The following is a 21,372-nucleotide window of genomic DNA, read 5'->3' as shown; positions in this document are numbered from 1 at the left end:
ACTTTATCCTCTCCAACCTGAGAAATCCCGCCATGTCACTGACCCAAGCCTCTACGCTTGGGGGTTTCGCGTCCCTCCACATTAACAAGAGCCTTCTCCGGGCTACCAAGGAGGCAAAGACCAGAACTCCGGCCTCGTTCGACTCCTGCACTCCCGGATTGTCTGATACCCCAAATATTGCTATCCCCCAGCTCGGTTTTACCCGAGTATCCAAGACCTTGGACATAGCCTTTGCGAAGCCTTTCCAAAATCCTGTAACTGCCGGGCATGCCCAAAACATATGGACATGAATTTCTGGGCTCCCTGAACACCTCACACACCTGTCCTCCACCCCAAAAACCTTACTCATTCTTGCCACTGTCATATGCGCCCGGTGCACCACCTTAAACTGAATCAGGCTAAGCCTGGCGCAAGATGAGGAGTAATTGACCCTGCCCAAGGCGTCAGCCCACAGGCCCTCATCCAGCTCCTCACCCAGCTCCTCCTCCCACTTGCCCTTCAGCTCCTCCACCGAGGCCTCCTCCACTTCCTGCAGCTCCTGATATATTTCCGATATCTTGCTATCCCCTACCCACATGCCTGAGACCACCCTGTCCTGAATCCTCCAGGCAGGCAGCAGCGGGAATTCCCCCACCTGCTTTTTCACGAACGCCCGAACCTGCATGTACCTAAAGGTATTCCCCGGGGGTAGCCCAAATTTCTCCTCCAGCCCTCTCAGACTAGCAAAAGTTCCATCAATGAACAAGTCCCCCACCCTTTTGATACCCGCCCTGTGCCAACTTAGGAACCCCCCGTCTATTCTACCCGGAACAAACCTGTGATTGTTCCATATCAGGGCCCAGGCTGAAGCACTTGCCTCCCCCCTGTGCCGTCTCCACTGCCCCCAGATCCTCAATGCCGCCGCCACCACCGGGCTCGTAGTATACCGCGTCGGCGGAAGCGGCAACGGTGCCATTATCAGTGCCCCCAAGCTAGTATCTTTACAAGACGCCACTTCCAACCATTTCCACGCCGCCCCCTCTCCCTCCATTACCCATTTCCGAATCATAGATATATTCGCTGCCTAGTAATAGCTGCAAAGATTCGGCAGTACCAACCCCCCCACCTCCCCCCCCCCCCCCCCCCCACCCCCCTCCGACTGCACTCCAATAACAGTCTCTTAACAAGCGGGGTCCTGTTTGCTCACATAAATCCCGTAATAATCCTATTTACCCGCTTGAAAAAGGACTTGGAGATGAGAATGGGCAGGCACTGGAAGACGAACAAGAACCTGGGGAGGACCGTCATCTTTACGGACTGCACCCTGCCCGCCAGGGAAAGCGGCAGCATGTCCCACCTCTTAAAGTCCTCCTCCATCTGATCCACCAGCCGCGCTAAATTGAGCTTGTGCAGGACACCCCAGCTCTTAGCCACCTGAATGCCTAAGTGGCGAAAGCTCCTCGCCACCATCTTAAGCGGTAGCTCTCCCAGTCTCTTTTCCTGGCCCCTCGCATGTATCACAAAAAGCTCGCTTTTTCCAACATTCAGCTTATACCCCGGAAAATCTTCAAAATCCCTAAGAATCTGCATGACCGCCCCCATCCCCTCCACCGGATCCGCAATGTACAGGAGCAGGTTTTCCTCATACGGTGAAACACGATTCCCCCCCCCCCCCCCCCCCCCCCAAACCAACCCCTCCAGTTTCTGGAATCCCTCAACGCCATGGCCAGCGGCTCGATCGCCAGGGCAAACAGCAGGGGGGACAGGGTCGCCCCTGCCTCGTCCCTCGATGTAATCTAAAGTACTCCGACCGCAGCCGGTTCGTCGATACACTCGCTACCGGGGCCTGATACAACAATTTGACCCACCCTATAAATTCCTCTCCAAACCCAAATCTGCCTAACACTTCCCACAGGTACTCCCACTCCACCCGATCGAAGGCTTTCTCCGCGTCCATTGCCGCGACCACTTCTGCTTCCCCCCCCTTCCGAGGGCATCATGATCACATTCAGGAGCCTCCGCACATTCGTATTCAACTGCCTGCCCTTCACAAACCCCGTCTGATCCTCACTGATCACTCCCGGGACACAGTCCTCAATCCTAGTGGCCAAAATCTTGGCCAACAGCTTGGCATCCACATAAAGAAGCGAAATCGGCCTATAGGAGCCACATTGCAACGGGTCCCTATCTCACTTGAGGATAAGCGAGATCAGAGCCTGCGACATCGTTGGGGGAAGGGTTCCCTTTTCCTTAGCCTCATTGAAAGTCCTCAACAAAAGCGGACCCAGCAGCTCCGAGAATTTCCTATAAAACTCTACGGGATACCCATCCGGTCCTGGGGCCTTGCCCGCCTGCATACCCCTTAACCAGTTCCTCTATCTCAATCGGGGTACCCAATCCCTCTACTCGCCCCTCCTCCACCTGTGGAAACCTCAGTTGGTCCAGGAACTGCCTCATCCCCCCCCCCCCCCCCCCCCCCCCGGGGTTCTGATTCGTACAATTTGCCATAAACGTCCTTGAAGAACTCATTAATCCTTGCCGAGCTCAGCACCGTGTTACTCCCCGTATCTCTAATTTCATCGAATCTCCCTGGCCACCTCTCTCTTCCGCAGCTGATGCACCAGCATCCTACTTGCCTTCTCCCCATACTCGTACACTGCTCCCTGTACCGTCCTCAACTGAGCCTTAGCCTTCCCTGTGGTAAGCAAGTCAAACTCCACCTGCAGGCTCCGGCGCTCCTTCAACAACCCCTCCTCGGGGGGGGATTCCGCATACCTCCTGTCCACCCTAAGTATCTCCGCCACCAATCCCTTCCTCTCCATCCTATCCCTCTTCTCTCTGTGGGCCCTGACTGAAATTAGCTCCCCCCTGATAACTGCCTTCAGTGCCTCCCAGACCACACTCACCAAAACCTCCCCATTATCATTGGTCTCCACATAGCTTTGGATACACCTCCGAACCCGCCCACAGACCTCCTCGTCGACCAGTAGTCCCACGTCCATTCTCCACAGAGGGCGTTGGCCTCTCTCCTCCCCCAGCCCCAACTCCACCCAGTGCGGGGAATGGTCTGAGATCGCAATGGCCGAAAACTCCACCCCTCCACTCTCGGGATTAGCGCCCTCCCACGAAAAAATCTATCCGTGAGTACGCCTTGTGCACATGGGAGAAGAAGGAAAACTCCTTCGCCCTTGGCCTGGCAATTCTCCACGGATCCACTCCCCCCATCTGATCCATAAACCCCCTCAGGACCGTGGCCGCTGCCAGCCTCTTACCCGATCTCGACCTAGACCGATCCAGTGCCGGGTACAGGACCGTGTTAAAGTCCCCCCACCCCATTACCAAACTGCATGACTCCAGATCCGGAATCCTACTCAACATCCGCTTGAACCCTGCATCATCCCAGTTCGGAGCATACACATTCACTAACATCACCCGGGCCCCCTGCAACCTGCCACTCACCATAACATATCGATCCCTTTTATCCGCCACGATACCCACCGCCTCAAATGCCACCCGCTTGCTCACCAAAATTGCGACCCCCCTGTTCTTCGCATCCTGCCCCACCCATCCTTTCCTCAGCCTGGTTTGATCCGCGATCTTCAGGTGTGTGTCTTGTAGCATGGCTACATATGCCTTTAGCCCCTTTAAGTGCGAAAACACATGGGCCCTCTTGACCAGCCCATTCAGGCCTCTCACGTTCCACGTGATCAGCCTGTTCGGGGGGGCTACCCCCCCCCCCCCCTTGCCGACTAGCCATCTCCTTTTTTAGGCCAGCCATGTGTCCGTGCCTCCCGCACCCTCCAGCCCCCCAGGCAGAGGCTCCCCATCCCGACTCACCCCTTTAACATCGATTCCCCCTCAGTCAGCACAGCAGCATCCCAGCCTTTCCCCCCGCCCCCCCCAAGTCAAGCATCCGCTTAATCCCCCTAACCCCCCATTGCACTCCCGTAAGTAAGTCAGCTGACTCATGCTGACCCCGGCCGCTCCCGCCTCCACCTCCAATCCCCCTGTGGGTTCCCCTTACAAATCTCCAACCCACCCCCCCCCCCCCCCCCCCACCTAAGTGGGTAGAGAGAGTCCACCCCCCTAAACCCCGTGTGAACAGAAAAAGAAAAAGAAAACAAAGTACCGTACACTCAAACCTCCAGCTTCATGTGCCACCCCCATCATTTCGCGGGTAAACCGCGCTCCCTGTCTGGGCCGACCCCACCTCCTGTGACGCAGCTCTTCACAACTGCGACCTCGTTCAAAGCCTCGCGGGCCCAGGGCAAAGGGGCCACAAAAACACAAGAAAACACGGGGAAAATCCCAACATAACACCGCCCCCTCCCCGCCACCAACAACCCCAACATACTGCAGTCCATTAACTCGAGTCCAGCTTGTCATTCTTTATAAAAGTCCACGCCTCATCCGGCGTATTGAAATAGTGGTGCCGGTCCTGATATGTAACCCACAGCCTCGCCGGTTGTAACAGCCCGAACTTCACCCCCTTTCCGTGGAAGACCGCCTTGGCCCGGTTGAATCCCGCGCGCTTCTTGGCCAGCTCTGCACTCCAGTCCTGGTAAATACGGATCTCTGTGTTCTCCCACCTGCTGCTCCGCTCCTCCTTCGCCCATCGCAGGACACACGCCTTGTCGGTGAAGCGGTGGAACCTTACCACCATAGCTCTCGGCGGCTCGTTCGCCCTCGGCCTCCTTGTCAGGACTCTGTGTGCCCCATCCAGCTCTAGGAGCCGCGCGAAAGCCCCTGCGCCCATCAACGTTCCCAGCATTATGGTCACATACGCCCCAGCATCCAACCCCTCTACACCTTCAGGGAGACCCAGAATCCGCAGGTTCTGCCTCCTTGACCTATTCTCCAGATCCTCCAGCTTCTGCCATTTTTTGTGCAGCGCCTCGTGTGCCTCCACTCTAACCGCCAGGCCCAGAATCACGTCCTCATTATCAGAGGCCTTCTGCTGCACCTCCTTGATCGCCGTCCCCTGCATCTTCTGGGTCTCCACAAGCCTTTCAATCGATGCCTTCATAGGGGCCAGAATATCCGCCTTTAAATCCGCAAAGCAGCTTGTTAAAAACTCTGGGCCCACACTGCCTGATCCTCGCCAGCCGCCATCTTGCTTTTTTTCGCCCGTTCTCCTCTCTTCTCCAAAGCCGCTTTTTTGACCGCTCCGCTCCTGGTCCACTCCATACAGTGCTGGGGGACCCTCACTGTTTCCTTCCCACACCGGGAATCGTCGTCCAAGTGCCACTGAAGCTCCTTAAAAGGGCCCAAAAGTCCGTTATCGGCGGGAGCTGCTGACCTTGCGACCTACCTAGGCATAGTCGCAACCGGAAGTCCCAAACTGCACTTCTATCGGACCGACAGAGCACACCTGGTAAAGGCCACCCGCCCCTTTGAGCACCTCAGCATCGACTTCAAAGGGCCCCTCCCCTTCACTGACCGTAACGTGTACTTCCTCAACATCGTTGATGAGTACTCACGATTCCCTTTTGCCATCCCATGCCCTGACATGACCTCTGCCATCAAGGCCCTGCACAGTCTCTTCACCTTGTTCGGTTTCCCCACCTACATCCATAGCGATTGGGGTTCCTCCTTCATGAGCGATGAGTTGCGTCAGTTCCTGCTTAGCAAGGGCATCGCCTCGAGCAGGATGACCAGCTACAACTCCCAGGGAAACGGACAGGTGGAGAGGGAGAACGCGACGGTCTGGAAGGCCGTCCTTCTGGCTCTACGGTCTCGACGTCTCCCAGTCTCCCGCTGGCAGGAGGTCCCGCCCGATGCGCTCCACTCCATCCGGTCGCTCCTGTGCACTGCCACCAATGAGACCCCTCATGAACGTATGTTTGCCTTTCCTAAGAAGTCCACCTCCGGGGTCTTGCTCATGTCCTGGCTGACAGTCCCAGAGCCCGTCCTCCTCCGGAAGCATGCGAGGAGTCATAAATCGGATCCCCTCGTCGACAAGGTCCTGCTCCTCCATGTCAACCTACAATTTGCCTACGTGGCACACCATAACAGGCGGCAGAACAAAGTCTCCCTCCGGGATTTGGCACCTGCAGGTTCCCCAGCGACCATCACCACCACCCCCGCCCCTACACCATCTCCCTCCACCACTACCCGGCTACTTCGAGATTTGGTACCCACTGGCGACCATCACCACCACCCCCGCCTCTACACCGCCCCCCCCCCCCCCCTCCCCCCTCCACAGACTCAACAACTGGGCGAAGAAGAAGATAACACGCTCCCGGATGCGCAGGTCTCAACACCAGTGCTCACACCACAGCCGGGACTGAGGCGATCACGGCGGAAGGTCAAAGCCCCCGATAGACTCAACCTTTAAGTCCACTTCACCCCCGCTGACTCTCTTTTTTAACAGGGGATGAATGTGGTAAACCACTGTTAGTGTATTATATGTATTGTGGTAAACTGTTACTGTACTACATGCATCGTGGTAAACCACTGCCTGATGGCTCCGCCTCCCCTTGGGCTCGGTATAAAGGTGGCTGACCTCCGACCCTGCCCCAGTTCGGGATCAGTGGCCAGGAGGCTTTCTGTTTAGCTTATTAAAGCCCCAGTTTCGTTCACTACTCATCTTGTGTTAATTGATGGCACATCACCCGCTTAACGGGTGAGCTCGTATTCTGCAACGTTCATGGGGAAATTAATTGCTGCCAACCCATAAGATGTAACATGTGGGTTATAACAAGTTGGATAAATGGAGAGGGAAAAGAGAGAGACAGAAAATTAGCAGATACACCTATCCACAGAGGGCAACCAGGAAATAACTTGAAGCAGCAGGGAAGCATTTTAGCCAGGTTACTCCCATTTCATTGTGGGATTTGAAGGTCTTCTGCTGAAGTTATGATGGGAGACAGGTAGAGGAATTTTGGATTCCTGTTGTTTTTGCTCAATTTTATCATAAAGAATAATGTGTGTGTGTGAGCCAAAAAGAAACACGAGTTTGCACAAATATAAGAAGAAAATATATTTTAATTCCAGGGTTTTGTTCCAGCATTGAGTGGTTTCTGGTGGAAAGTTAATTTGTTTGGGGAGGGAAAAGACATTGCCACATGGTGGCACTGTGGACAGCAAGGCCATTGATGATTAGAAGGAGTCTTAACTACAGGATAATGAATCAAAATCCCATGTACCTAATTCAGGACTTTATTGTATTGATATAATTGATATTTGATTTTACATTATTCAAATTTGTCAACATTTCTTTCAAATTTAAACATTTAAGGACAATGCTTCTTGAAAAATGTTTTAAATATTGTACAGTGGCTAACACAGTGATATGGTAATTTTAACAACATGGTACCTGAATTAAAAATATATTTTCTCCTTTCTCCTTCTCCCTTTCCATCACCTTTCCTAAAGAACTTTGACACCCCACTTTCCCTCATTGTCTTCTGGTGTCTCACCAACATGGCCATTCTTTGTCGGCAGAATTATACAGCTCGTCACAGCGGGGGGGCAAGGCCATAAAATGCTACGACGCGTTCAGAAGTCCAATGACTTTGGCGGGACAGGGAAATTCTGCCCTTTTTGTGTTGATCTCACCAGTGAGTGTTGGCAGGCTGCTTGACTGTGAGGGGATCACTGCTGAACCAAATGCTGTTGTCACGCAACTTTCAAAATGTGTAGCCTCTGCAGGGGTAACGGGATAGTGATCAGAACTTAAATCTTACATAACTTTTTTTTCTGCGTAACTAAAAGGAGATAAGAAGCTCTTTTCTTTTTACCTGAGAGTAATAAGTTCTCAAATTGCTAATCAATCTTTTGGCATTTACAAAAAGCATCAACTGAGCCTGGATTTAAAAGTTGGGTTGGGAAAATGGAGAATAACTCCCTGTCTCATATTATATTGGCCAAGAATGCAGAGAGTTTGGACGAGCTCCAGAAGGTGAAAATTGAAATGCATGGGTTGATGGAGCGGAAAAAAATGGTCGAAGAAGAACTGAAAGAGCTGAAGGCACAGATTGAGGCATCTGGATACACCTCTGTCCCTCAGATGAGGTAATGGACATGCTGCATGTTTTATTTATTGATTTTAGGGGCCTTAGTTTCACAGTCAAAACTGGTGCTGATTAACATTTATGTAGCTTGGAGAATTTAGTGCTGATTCAGCACGGGTTAAGCTGGATTCCAAGCTAAACAGACGCTGTTGTACAAAAGTACAGGATCTGTGCATGACTCTTGTCATCTGCAAGATACCTTTTGGCAACATTATTCATAAATTTTATGACAGTGTCCACATGTATTCTGTTGACAACCAACACGATCGCTCTTCACTTTTCACTTGGGGCGGCACGGTAGCACAGTGGTTAGCACTGTTGCTTCACAGCACCAGGGTCCGAATTTCGATTCCCGTTTGGGTCACTGTCTGTGCAAAGTCTGCATGTTCTCCCCTTGTATGCGTGGGTTTCCTCCGGGTGCTCCGGTTTCCTCCCACAGTCCAAAGATGTGCAGGTTAGGTTGATTGTCCATGCTAAATTGCCCTTAGTGTCCAAAAAGGTTGGGTGGGGTTACTGGGATTCGGGGATGGGGTGGAGGTGTGGGTTTAAGTGTGTCACTCTTGCCAAGGGCTGGTGAACACTCAATGAGCCGAATGGCCTCCTTCTGCACTGTAAATCCTATGATTCTCCATCCCTCCACTGCCTTAGCAGACTGCTTGTTCGACTTGAGCAGAAAATCTCTCCAGTTCAACATTGGGAACTCCAAAGCTATCTTCTTCAATGTCTTTCCTGCCTCTAACCACAAACTCTGTACCCTCACTACAGTTTGTCCCCATCCTTGGACACACTGTAATGCTGAAAAGCTTTGTAACCTCACCATCCTATTTGACCCTGAACTGAGTTTCCTACCCTAGATCCTCAACATCATTAAGAAGGCTTACCCCCAAACTCATCCATCTCTTTCCCCACCTCCGCCAATCTGTAAATGAAACTGTCACCTCTACCTTTGGTCACCAGATAAACCTTTTTTGGTTCAGTTAGCTCCCAGCCCCAACAGAAGGTGTTCACTCAAGTGTTAACCTGACTTTTCTTGTTTTAGTTGCTGACGGACGTATTGTGTTTTATGTTTTTTGTTTTTACTTGAGGTTCCAGGTATTTATACCTCCACTTTAGCAAAGGAAATCTGTTAGTTGGAATGTACATCATCAGTTCTCATATTTACCTTCATGATGCAGGAGGAACCTTCAAACCAAAAGCAGATTTGCAGAACCGCATCCAGATAGACAGTGCCTGTACACTCAGGGGTGCGGCCGTTAGTATAAAAGCACCATAGGTTCCCTAGACACTGACTCCATCTCTCTACCTGAGGCTGAACAAGACCATTCACAACCTTGCTGTTTTACTTGAGCCCATGGTGATTTTCCAACCACACGTCCCCGCCATCACCAAGGCTCCTTTCTTCATGGAGGGATCTCAAAACAAAGATGAAAATTTTAAAGTTAAGTTTTTGCCAGACAGTGATCCAATGTATGTCAACAAGCACAAGGGTGATTGGTGAACGAGGTTTGGCACATGTCCGGTTATGGCAGCATGTTAAATGAGCACAAGCTTACAGAGGGCACAAGTGAGGAGACTGGATGACAGAGCTTTGGAAGTGTCAAGTCTAGAGGTAACAAAAGCACAGATGAGGGTTTCAGCATAGATGAACTGAGACAGGGACGGAGATTGGTAATGTTATGCAGTTGGAAGAAGGTAGTGTTAACGGTGGAGAGGATTTGCGATTGAAACTCAGCTCAGGATTAAATAGGATATCAAGGTTGCGAACAGTCTGATACAGCCTCACACAGTGGTCATGGAACGTGATGAAGTCGATAGCAAGGAAATAGAGTTTATGGCTATAATTAATTTGATGAAACTAAGTAAAAATATTCATTTGTAACATTTGACTTCCACAGCAGTCTTGAGGCTAAAACTCCTCACAATATCTGATTCCATTGAAAATGGTTGCTCAAAATCCTCCGTGCATTGTGTGTGTCCTGCAGGCATAGTTACAGTGAGCATATGACATCCATTGCTTTCCATTCACTAGAGAATCTGTACCAGAGACCTCTTTGCATAACCAGGACTATTTTAATGCAGTTTCAAGGGATATGAATGCAATGTTTAAATTCCCTAGAATACTGCTTGCTCAACTTTTATCCAAAACAACAGCCAGTGAAATGGCACACATTTTAATCTCAGCAGAAATCACATAAGGTCATCAACAAAAATAACTTAAACATTGCTACTCAGAGTAGCTCAATCAACACGATATATCCCTACGTTGCTTTCTGGTATTTACAAATATGTAAATTTGGAGCTTTTGTTGAGGGCTGTATAACGATTAACTAAAAACCGATAATGCGCTGTGAAGCTTTTTATGGAATCAGTGAAGAAGAAGTGACTTTTTTTCCATTCATGGTGTATGGACATCTCTGGCTAGGCCAGCCCATCCCTAATTGCCCTTGAGAAGGGATGGATTGCCACCTCCTTTAACTGCTATCCATGTGGGATAGATTTACCCACAGTTCTGTTAGGGAGGGAGTTCCAGGATTTGGACCCAGCGACAATGAAGGAACAGCGATATAGTTCCAAGTCAAAACCATGAATGACTTGAAGGGAAAGTTGCAAGTGGTGGTGTTCTCAAGTGTCTGCTGTCCTTGTCCTTCTAGGTGGTAGAGGTCACAAGTTTGGAAGGTGCTGTTGAAGGAACCTTGGTGAGTTGCTGCAATGCATCTTGCGGATAGTGCACGCTGCTGCCACTGTGCGCCAGTGATGGAGAGAGTGAATGTTTAAGGTGAAAGTGCCAATCAAGCAGACTACTTTGTCTCAGATGGTGTTGAGCTCCTTGAGTTGCACACACATCCAGGTATGTGAAGAGAGCTCCACCACACTCTTGACTTGAGCCTTGTAGACAATCAACAAGCTTTGGGAAGTCGGCAGGTAAGTTATTCACCGCATAATTCCTAGCCTCTGACGTTTTCTTGCAGGCTCAATATTTATATGCCTGGTCCAATTCAGTTTCTGGTCAATGGTAACCCCCCAGGATGTTGGTAGTGTAGAATTCAATAATGGTAATGTCATTGAATGTGAAAGGTTGATAGATGGTTAGATTCTCTCTTGTTGGAGATGGTCATTGCTTGCCATTTGCATGGCACAAATGTTAGTTGCCGCTTATCAACCCAAGTCTGAATATTATCTAGCTCTTTCTGCATATGGACATGGACTGCTTCAGTATCTGAGGAGTCGCGAATGGTGCTGAACATTTGTGCAATCGTCAGTGAATATCCTCAATCTGACCTTGTATGGAAGGAAGCAGCTGAAGATGGTTGGGCCTAGGGCACTACCCCAAGGAATTCCTGCAGTAATGTCCTGGAACTGAGATGATTGACCTCCAACAACAACATACCTTCATGCTCGGTATGCCTCCAACCATTGGAAATTTCTCCCCTCCCCCCGATTTCCATTGACTTCAATTTTGCTGGGGCTCATTGAAGCCAGACTCAGTCAAGTGCAATCTTGATGTCATCGGCAATTACTCTCGCCTCGCCTCTGGAGTTTCTTTGTCCATGTTTGAATCAAGGCTGGATTGAGATCAGGAGTTGAATGACCCAGGCAGAACCCAAACAGCATCAGTGAGCAGGTTATTGCTGAGTAACTGCCACTTGATAGCACTGTCGTTGATCCTTTCCATCACTGCTAAGGATTGAGAATAGACTGATGGGGCGGGAATTGGCCAGATTAAATTGTCCTGATTTTTCTGGACAGGCCATAGCTGGGGATTTTCCATGTTGCTAGATAATTGCTAGTGTTGTAACTGTACTGGGACAGTTTGGCTAGGGCTCAGCTCGTTCTGGAGCAGAAGTCTTCAGAACTATGCAGGAAAGTTGTCAGACCCATAGCCTTAGCAGTATCCAGTGCCTTCTGCAGTTTCTTGATGTTACATGGAGTGAATCAAATTGGCTGTAGACTGGCAACTGTAATGCTGGGGGTGCCAAGATGTATCATTCACTCTACTTGAAGATGGTTGCAAATGCTTCAATCTTGTCATTTGCGCTGATGTGCTGGTCTCCCCCACCATTAAGATAGGGATATTTGTGGAACCTCCTTCTCCAATAAGATGTTTGATTGACCACCACCATTTACAACTGGATGTGGCAGGACTACAGAACTGTTGGTTATGGAATTGCTTAGCTCTGTCTATAGCTTAGCTCTGTCAGAGCTCATGCTCTGTCTATTTCATGCTGCTTCGGCTGTTTGGCATGCAATTAATCCTGTATTGTTCCCCCAACCTTTCTGCAGACACAGTAAAACTCGTATTGTGTACTGTCATTGTCCTGGGGGTAGATTAAAGCACCTTTTTCCCTCCCCAGCAGGAATTAATATGATATTCTCTGGGGCCTATAGAATGGGCTGACAACAGTTTAATAATAATTTGTAAAAACATTTTTAAAAAATGTAATCCTGTATTGTTACATCACTAGGTTGACATTTTTTGAAATGCTTGGTGCTGCTCCTGGCATGCCCCACTACTCTTTTCATTGAACCACAATTGCACACAGCATGGTGGAAGGTATCCTCAATGTGAATACGGTACTTTACAAGGACTGTACGCTGGTCACTCCCACCAATATTGTCATGGACAGATGCATCTGCAACATGTAGATTGGTGAGATTGAGGTCAAATAGGTTTTCCCTCTTCTTGGTCCCTCACCACCTCCCACAGGCACAGTCTAGCAGTTATATCTTTAAGAACTTTCCAATGGTTAGCACAATTGCTTCACAGCTCCAGGGTCCCAGGTTCGATTCCCCGCTGGGTCACTGTCTGTGCGGAGTTTGCACGTTCTCCCCGTGTCTGCGTGGGTTTCCTCCGGGTGCTCCGGTTTCCTCCCACAGTCCAAAGATGTGCAGGTTAGGTGGATTGGCTATGCTAAATTGCCCTTAGTGTCCAAAATTGCCCTTAGTGCTGGGTGGGGTTTCTGGGTTATGGGGATGGGGTGGAGGTGTGGACTTGGGTAGGGTGCTCTTTCCAAGAGCCGGTGCAGACTCGATGGGCCGAATGGCCTCCTTCTGCACTGTAAATTCTATGTATCTATGTAATCCCACCCACCATGGGACTACAAATTCTCACCCAAAGTCAACAGACCTTTGGCTAGTCTGTCAAATTTTCCATTTCCCCCCTCCACGATAATTCTGACCGTGGGCGAAACTGGAAAACACCAACCATTGTCTGTAAGGTATAATTTTATGACTATGTCAGGTTGTTGCTCGACTACTCTGTGGGACAGCTCTCCCAATTTTGGCACAATCCCCAAAATCTTAGTAAGGAGGACTTGCAGGGTCAACAGGCTGAGTTTGCCATTGTTTCTGGTGCCAAGATCGATGTCGGTTGGTTTGTCCATTTTCATTCCTTTTTGTAGACTTTATAGTGGTTTGATATAACTGAATGGCTTGCTTGACCATTTCAGAGGGCATTTAAGAGTCAACCACATTATTGTGGTCTGAAGTCATGTGTAGTCCAGTCCAGGAAAGGCAGGTTTCCTTCCTGACGGGCATTAGTGAATCAGATGGGTTTTTATAACAATGGTTTCATGGTCACCATTAGATTAGCTTTTAAATTACAGTTTTATTAGACAGATTTAAATTCCGCCAGCTGCCATGTGGGATTTGAACTCATGCCCCAGAAGCATTAGCCTGGGCCTCTTGTTGGTGAGTCCAGTGACATTACCACTGCATCACCACCTCCCGTATTTGCATTTTTAGGGTGTTTTTCCCATCCTCGGATGTTCCCATTACTTTTGAGGTACAGTCACTAATGATATGTAGATTAAAATGGCAACCAAATTGTACATAGCAAAGTTTTACCAACAGTAAATGCAATAATAATCTGCTGATCTGTTTGTGTGGATTGAGAGAGGACAGTTAAGCAGGAGAACTGCCTGCATTCCCTGAAACAAACAGGGCCTGTGTTTAAAATACCAGTTCAAACTTCCACTTTTGTAATATTGCACTGAAATATTAGCCTGGATTATGTGCCTTCCACTATCATCGTGCACTGGCAGGAACAAAAGAACAGGAGGAGGACATTTAACCTCTCGAGCTTGCGTTGTCAGTCATTTAGGCCATTGCTGATCTGTACTTTGCATCCAATTACCCACCTTTGTGATATACCCTTGAAACTTTTAATTAACAAAAATCTATCAATCATCTTTGAAATTTCAGTTTGTGCCCCGTAGTCTTTGGTGGGGAGAGACCCAAATTTCCACTAGCTACTCTTTGTGTGAAAAGTGTTTCCTGATTTTGCCCCATATGGCCTTGGTCTAATTCCACTTTGCTTTTGACTATTGCACGAGAGGAAATATCTAGCCTGCTGAATTCCCTCATTATTTTAAGCACACTGATTAAATCACCTCCTAATTGCAAAGGAATACAAAGCAGATTTGTCCAATCAGGCTGCATAATTTAACCCTTTAAACCCTGGTGTCATGCTCAGCGTACTCTCCCTGAGGTTTGATCCTCAGGGAGCTGTTTAGCACAAGGGGCCGTTTAGCACACTGGGCTAAATCGCTGGCTTTGAAAGCAGACCAACGCAGGCCAGCAGCACAGTTCAATTCCCGTAACAGCCTCCCCGAACAGGCGCCGGAATGTGGTGACTAGGGGCTTTTCACAGTAACTTCATTGAAGCCTACTTGTGACAATAAGCGATTTTCATTTCATTTCAAAACCGATCCAAATACTCCAGATGGGCTCTGACCAAGTTTCCTTATAGTTTGTGGAAATAAATCTGGCTCTTTAACTGCTGGTCTGTTTTTGTGGCAGCCGGCAAATTTGTAAAAACGCATTTTGAAATCTAGCCTCTTGACCCTTGAGGAAATCATACAGGGGTGGAATCATTCAGTTGAAATCGAACTGGAGATTTACCATTGGTCTCCTGTTCTGATCCCACCAAATGCAATTTAAAATTGCAGGCACCAAAAACAGCTCCCTTAAGCTCATTGGCATTCTTAGCTATGCAGATTGGGTCCTGATAAAGTTTACTGTTGACTTGAGCAGGGAAGTAGCTTTCTTGAAAGGCTGAAGATATTGGGAGGAGGATCAACAGTGAGAGAAACCCCCTCCAGTCCAGGTAACATTATTTTTTTTATTAACGTGGCCAGGATGAGCAGGCTGCTCCCCTGGGTCTCACAAGGGAAATGTTAATATCCCATGCCCTGGATTTCCCCATTACCCTCCGACATCACCACCAACTGAAGAATCCCTACCTTCAGAGCTCTGACGACCCTTTATAAAGGGCAATTTAGCTTGGCCGATCCACCTACCCTGCACATCTTTGGTTTTGGAGGGGGGGGGGGGGGTGAGACCCACGCAGACACAGGGAGAATATGCAAACTCCACGTGGACAGAAACCCGGGGCCGGGATCGAACCTGGGTCCTCGGTGCTGTGAGGCAGCAGTGCTAACCACTGCCCCCCCCCCCCCTGTGCTGTCCACGATAGCCAATTTTAACAGTCAGCAGCTATTTCCCACCAACCTCCTACCCATTTAGGCAGGAAAATGGCCACCCAGTTTTTAAAATTCCCCTCTTAGTTTTCTGCATTCTAGTTTAATCTTCAGATAGTGGCAATGGGAAATTTGGGCAGGATTTTCCTCCCGCTCCATGGTGTGTTTTGTGGCGGGGGAGGGCGGCTTGCCAGTGGGAATGGGGTTTCCTGGTGAATGCACCCCTCATCGCTGTGAAACCGGCGGCAGGGATGCGCTGTCGGTTGGACTATGAGATCCCGTCAGCGTGAGCAGTTAGAAAATCCCACCCTCTATATAATACATACTAACTTTCTTATTGGAATCAGTTTTCATTCCTTACTGTTTATTGTTTCCATGTAGGACCATGCCTCACTGAGTCTATGTTAATTGATAACCAGCTATTTGATTAAACTGAATTGGTCCATAAGAAGGAGGTATGGGGGTGGGGTTTGATTTGTATCATTCTCACAGACAATGGGCCAGCTAATCAAATTAAGTAAACTGGATTGGCAGTAGTCTACAACAAAAATAGAAAATGCTGTAAGTCAACAGTTCATGCAGCATTTGTGGATCGAGAAACAAGGTTAATGTTTCACATTAGTGACCTTTCTGCAGTGAGGTTTGGAGGCAAAGAGTTGACATGTGTCTCATTCACGCATGATTACAACAAACTGGCAAATATTAGCCCATAACATGGTCCAGAAAGTTGCACTTTTATAGTGTACTTAAAGTAGAGAAACATGCAAATGGGTTTCACAAATGCGAAATGGTGACTGAACAGGAGATAGGAAAACCGGTTGATGTGGTGAATGAAGGCATTGTTAAACATGCAGGCTTTAGATGCAAAATTTTGAACGTGGGCCTATCAATTGCCTGCAATACTAGAGCTTGTCTAGAGGGAATAGAGTTGTTTTGATATACCCCTACAGTGTCCCTGTCTGGATTGTACATTGTATATATATATTGGTTTACAAAGATAAGGTATATTAAGCATTTAGTGATGTATTTCATTTAAATTTGAATTATTTCTTGACAGAAGTGCACTGCTTAATCTGAGTTTAGAGAACATCCAGAAGAAAAAGAGTGTGGCCGAGGACCTGACACTGCAGACCTGGTGGAAGAAAGGAAAGGAGAACCTCGGTGCATCGGGCCAGAGTGAAGAGATCAGAAAATTAACAGTGAAATTACGAAACTCAGAGACCATCATTAGTCTTTTGAAAGAGCAGCTGGAACTCAACTCTTCCCAGATTGGAGAAGGGCGTTTCAATCCAGAGCTCATTGTAAATATGGCCAAAGAAATTGAACGACTGAAATCAGAACTTGGCTTATCCCAGTCAAGCCGAATCGGGGTGCAGGTGCGTGACAGAGGGACTAAGCGGGCCAGACCCTATTCGCTAGACCTTGGAACTCTGTTGTCACAGGGCAGTGAGGAGACCCCTAGCGTGAGTGATGCTGTTCAGCAGGTTAGTTTGAATTCACAAGCGTAATTTCACAGAAACTGAACTAACGTGTAACCAACACTTTATTTTGAAGTTAATTCACTGATGAGCTATTTATTTGGATATATATTTCTGGAAGCCATTGATTATTTTGATTACATGGTGTTTGCAGGATGATATGATGGCTCACACTGAGAATAACGAATGTGAAAAACTTGAGCTTTATTTTTGGTCCAGTTTCCAGGGGTTGTTTAGGTGTAGGCACTAGTCAGGCCCTGTGTAATGGTGGTCAAGTCAGTTAGGATCACTTCCCTTCACGATTGCTGCTTTGTGTAATCAAGTTGGTCACATGTTCACAGTTCTATATATAGGTTTAACTTTTAGGATGACTAATGTGCACCCAAACCAAGCTACATAGTGTTTTTGCCTGACCGAGAGTGCACTTAGCCCATTTGCAGGGATACACCTCAGTTACTGAAGCTCAGGGCAGAGATTGGCAACAATTCCAGTTTAATCGATCCAAAGTCTGACCAGGATTAATTCTCGAGCTTATCCAGTGAAAACCACATAACACCTATTTCTGAGATCACTTAATCAAGCTAGACTATAACATCTCCTTTCACAGAATGTACACACTCGGATCAAAACTTCCATTTTCTCTCATCAACTTTTTTTTTTGAAAGATATTACCCAGTTAAATTTCTTCCACTTTTTCCTACTGCTGTCCTGAAGACGCTGATTCATTTTGGCCTGCAAGGGCAATTTCACTGAAACTGTGCCTTCTTCCTAAGTAGAACCTTGCCACAGAGAGTGCGTGTTGTAGGTAGGACTGTAGTGTACGCTGAGTGTGATCTGTAGTTTTGTGGATACAGGGCACCTATTGATACTTCATTCTTCTTCATATCTGAGCTTCGACAATAGATCGAAGCATGTTAGTGACAACCTATGAGATTATGACAAAGGTAAACTATCTCGCCTGATCCTTCTCGATCAGTCCACAACCTTTGACACAGTCAGCCACACCATCCTCCTACAATGCCTCTCCACTTGTTGTTCAGCTCAGTGGGGCTGCACTCATCTGGTTCCATTCTTATCTATCCAATCATAATCGGAGGAAGATAAGAAGTGGTACACAAGACACGTATGACACAAAATTGACCATATTATACAAAAAGAAAGCAACAGAAGAGATTGCAACAACTACAGGGGCATCGCATTCCTTGGCATCAGAGGGAAGGCTTGCACTCAGGTCATGCTTAAATGACTCCATCTCCTTGCTAATTAAATGTATCCAGAAGCACAGTATGGTTTCCATGCCAACGGTACTACAGGGGACATGATCATCACAATATGCCAGTTACAAGAGGAGTTTAGGGAACAGATTATAGCTCTTTACCTTACCTTTGTCGATCTTGATGTGTTGGGTGCTTTGGATCCGTGGAACACATACAGGCTACCAACACTTAAAATAGAACAACACTATTTTATTAAGCCAGAAACTCAACATACTTTCACTGTGGGTTAACACGATGTTAGATTGAACTAAAGACCTATGCCTATCCTAACCAGTCTATGCACTCAGCACATGGTGAAGATCTGTGCTGTAAGCTCTGTCCTTCTGAGAAGCTGCATCCCGAATGAGCGGGAAAATTGATGCCCTCTGTCTATATAGCGAATGTGTTCTAACTGGTGATTGGCTGCGGTGTTGTGTGTGTTGATTGGTCTTGCTGTGTGTCCATCAGTGTGTGTGTATCTGCACCACGATATACTGGTGTATATTATGACAGATGTCACTAAAACATTCGACACTGTCAGCAGGATGGGACTCCACAAGATTTGGGGGGAAATTGGCTGTCTGCCAAAGCTCCTCAGTCTCCTCCGCTCATTTCAGAACCACACGGCAGTTTGCTGGCACCTCGTACAACAGTTGCAGGGTGGAGAATGGAGCGGAGCAGGACTGTATCCTAGTCCCCACTTTGTTTGATATTTTCAGCTCCATGCTCCTGACTTTTGCCTTTCCTGCCGATCTGGAAGGAGTTTACCTGCACACTAGGTCAGACTGCAAGCTCTCCAGTCTATCCAGATTGAAAGCATAGACAAAAATAGAGCACACCTTGATCAGAAAACTCATCCTATATGAATGATGACACGCTAGTCACTCAACACAGAAACTCATGAGTTGTCCCTCCATGCATGTAACTTGTTCTCCATGACTACTCGCAACAGGAAAACCATGGTTATGGGGCAAGGTGTCACATCTCCACCCTTAATCGTTCTAAATAACATTCTGCTGGAAGGAGTTTGAAAATTCTACTGCTTTGTCCCACTGTGATAGACAAACCATCTATTGATGCAAAACCCATTACACGCATAGGGAAAACCAACTCACAAAAAATGCATAACACCATCAAGCTGACTTTTAGGACCAAGGTGCTGGTTTATGAGATCACCTTGTTGTATGGCTGTGGAAACATGGGTGATTTACAGCCATTTAACAACAAAGAAGCTCAAAAACTTTCATCTTCCGTGCTTACTGAGATTCTGGGCATCTCAGCAAAGGACAAAATCACAAATGTGGTAATCCTCTCAAAGACAACTCTCCCACGTATGTTCGAACTCATCAGGCAGAGACAATTTTGTTGACTTGGGCATGTTCACAGGATGGAAAACAGACACATACCCAAGGATTTTCTGTATGGCAAGTTATCTGAAGCCTGATGACTGATAGGGTGTCAAAAAGCCCCACTTCAAGGATGCGTCTTAGGAAGGGCATAAACATTGATTCTCCTGGGAGACATTAGCTGACGACAGAGAAAAAAGACAACATCTCCTGTCGGCCAGCTTGCACCACCATCACAATCAGTGGCTACAGCAGTTTGGAAACAGGCAACAACAGCAAAAACAATGGCACTTGATAACCACTTCACATGCAGCACTTGTGGCAGAATCTGTTTCTCATGGATTGGTCTCTTCAACCATCAGATAAAGTGTACTATTTGAGGCTATCCCACCACCAACGGATTTGCTGCAGGTACGTCATCATAGGAACTGAATGACAAATGATAGCCAGAGAATTACCTGCACAAGTTCTCTTCCTGCTCTCTCATGTTACTTTGACCTATCCTATCTCTCATTTACATCTTGCCCCTCGATGGTGATCATCTGAAAACACACATTTCTACATATGTTCACTGACACATCCAGGTCTACCTCACCACCACCACCACCTCTCGGCTCTTCCAGTGTTGCCAAATTATCAGATTGCTTTTCTGACACTGAGTACCTACCAGAGGAACAGAAATTTCCTCCAATTAAATATGAGGAAGACTCTCTACTACAAATTCAATTTCCTAGCCATTAACTCATTTTTCTCCCTGGCAACCGTTTAAGGCTCAACTAGAATGTTTACAAAGACAATGTCATATTTGACCCCAAGATGAGCATCCAACCACGTATCCACTCCATCACTAAAACCGATTCTCCCTCTGTGTACCCGAGCAGGCGCCGGAATGTGCCGACTAGGAGCTTTTCACAGTACCTTATAACATATCCCAATTCCACATCTGCATCATTGCATCTGCCACTGAAACCTTTACTTTGCCTTTGTTCCCTCTAGATTTGACCAATCTAACATGCTCCTAGCTAGCCTTCCACATTCTACCCCTTAAAGATTTAAAATCCTCCAAATTCTGCCTGTGTCCATATTTGCACCAATTCCCATTGATCCATCATCACGAGCTAACATTGACTCCTGGTTAAGTGATGCCTTGATTTTGACATTCTCATCCTTATTTTCAAATCCCTCCATGGTCTTGCCCTTTCCTACCTCTGGAATCTCTTCCAACCCCACAACTTTCCTGTAATTCTGGCCTCTTGAGCATCCCTGATTTTAATTGCTTCGCCATCTGAGGCCTTGCCTTCAAATGCCTAGGCCCTAAGTTCTGGAATATTCTCCCTACACTTCTCCACCTCGCTACCTTGCTTTCATCCTTAAACACATAGAATTTTGGTCATCTGCCAGAATATCTTCCTATGTGGCTTAGTATCATTTTATTTTGTAATGCTTCTTTGAAACATGTTGGGACATTTGATTATGTTAAATACTATATAAATACAAGTTAGTTTTGCTTTGGAGTGGGCATCATAGCAGTTATATTCTGCTCAGCACAAAGTGAGACAAGTAGAAAACTACAGGGTCGGGAGAAAAAGACAAAGAGAACAGAATACTTTAAGAAGGTTAATGGTTTCTGATATCTATTTTCATTTGTGACTTGTATAGTTGCTGCCTTTTGCAGAAATGAAACACTTCCTGTACAGAACTCCATCACATATATCTAAATCCATACCAAGGAAACTGTAGAGATGTGAGGCGTGAGTTGGCTAAGACAGATTGGGGAACTTCATTAAAAGGCATGGCAGTGGATAGGCAATGGTTAATAT

At 47.4% G+C, this 21,372-nt stretch overlaps 1 protein-coding gene and 1 non-coding gene across 20 annotated transcripts in view; both read left to right on the top strand.

The window, feature by feature from the left end:
- The window catches only part of pde4dip (phosphodiesterase 4D interacting protein), an 888,328-nt gene that overhangs the window by 635,661 nt on the left and 231,295 nt on the right, over nucleotides 1-21,372 (top strand). For all 19 annotated transcript variants that reach the window (XM_072511203.1, XM_072511204.1, XM_072511190.1 and 16 more), the window contains 2 exons: nucleotides 7,853-7,995; nucleotides 16,530-16,956. In XM_072511203.1, the coding sequence (XP_072367304.1) occupies nucleotides 7,853-7,995; nucleotides 16,530-16,956 (570 nt within the window). The remainder of the gene's footprint in view (nucleotides 1-7,852; nucleotides 7,996-16,529; nucleotides 16,957-21,372) is intronic.
- LOC140427533 (small nucleolar RNA SNORA49) lies at nucleotides 12,256-12,394 on the top strand. Its single transcript, XR_011948552.1, has one exon. It is a non-coding gene; the product is annotated as a small nucleolar RNA SNORA49 (small nucleolar RNA).

This window comes from Scyliorhinus torazame, chromosome 7, assembly GCF_047496885.1.
Source record: "Scyliorhinus torazame isolate Kashiwa2021f chromosome 7, sScyTor2.1, whole genome shotgun sequence".
In the NCBI taxonomy this organism is placed as follows: domain Eukaryota; kingdom Metazoa; phylum Chordata; class Chondrichthyes; order Carcharhiniformes; family Scyliorhinidae; genus Scyliorhinus; species Scyliorhinus torazame.
This window is presented reverse-complemented; position numbering and strand designations above follow the sequence as displayed.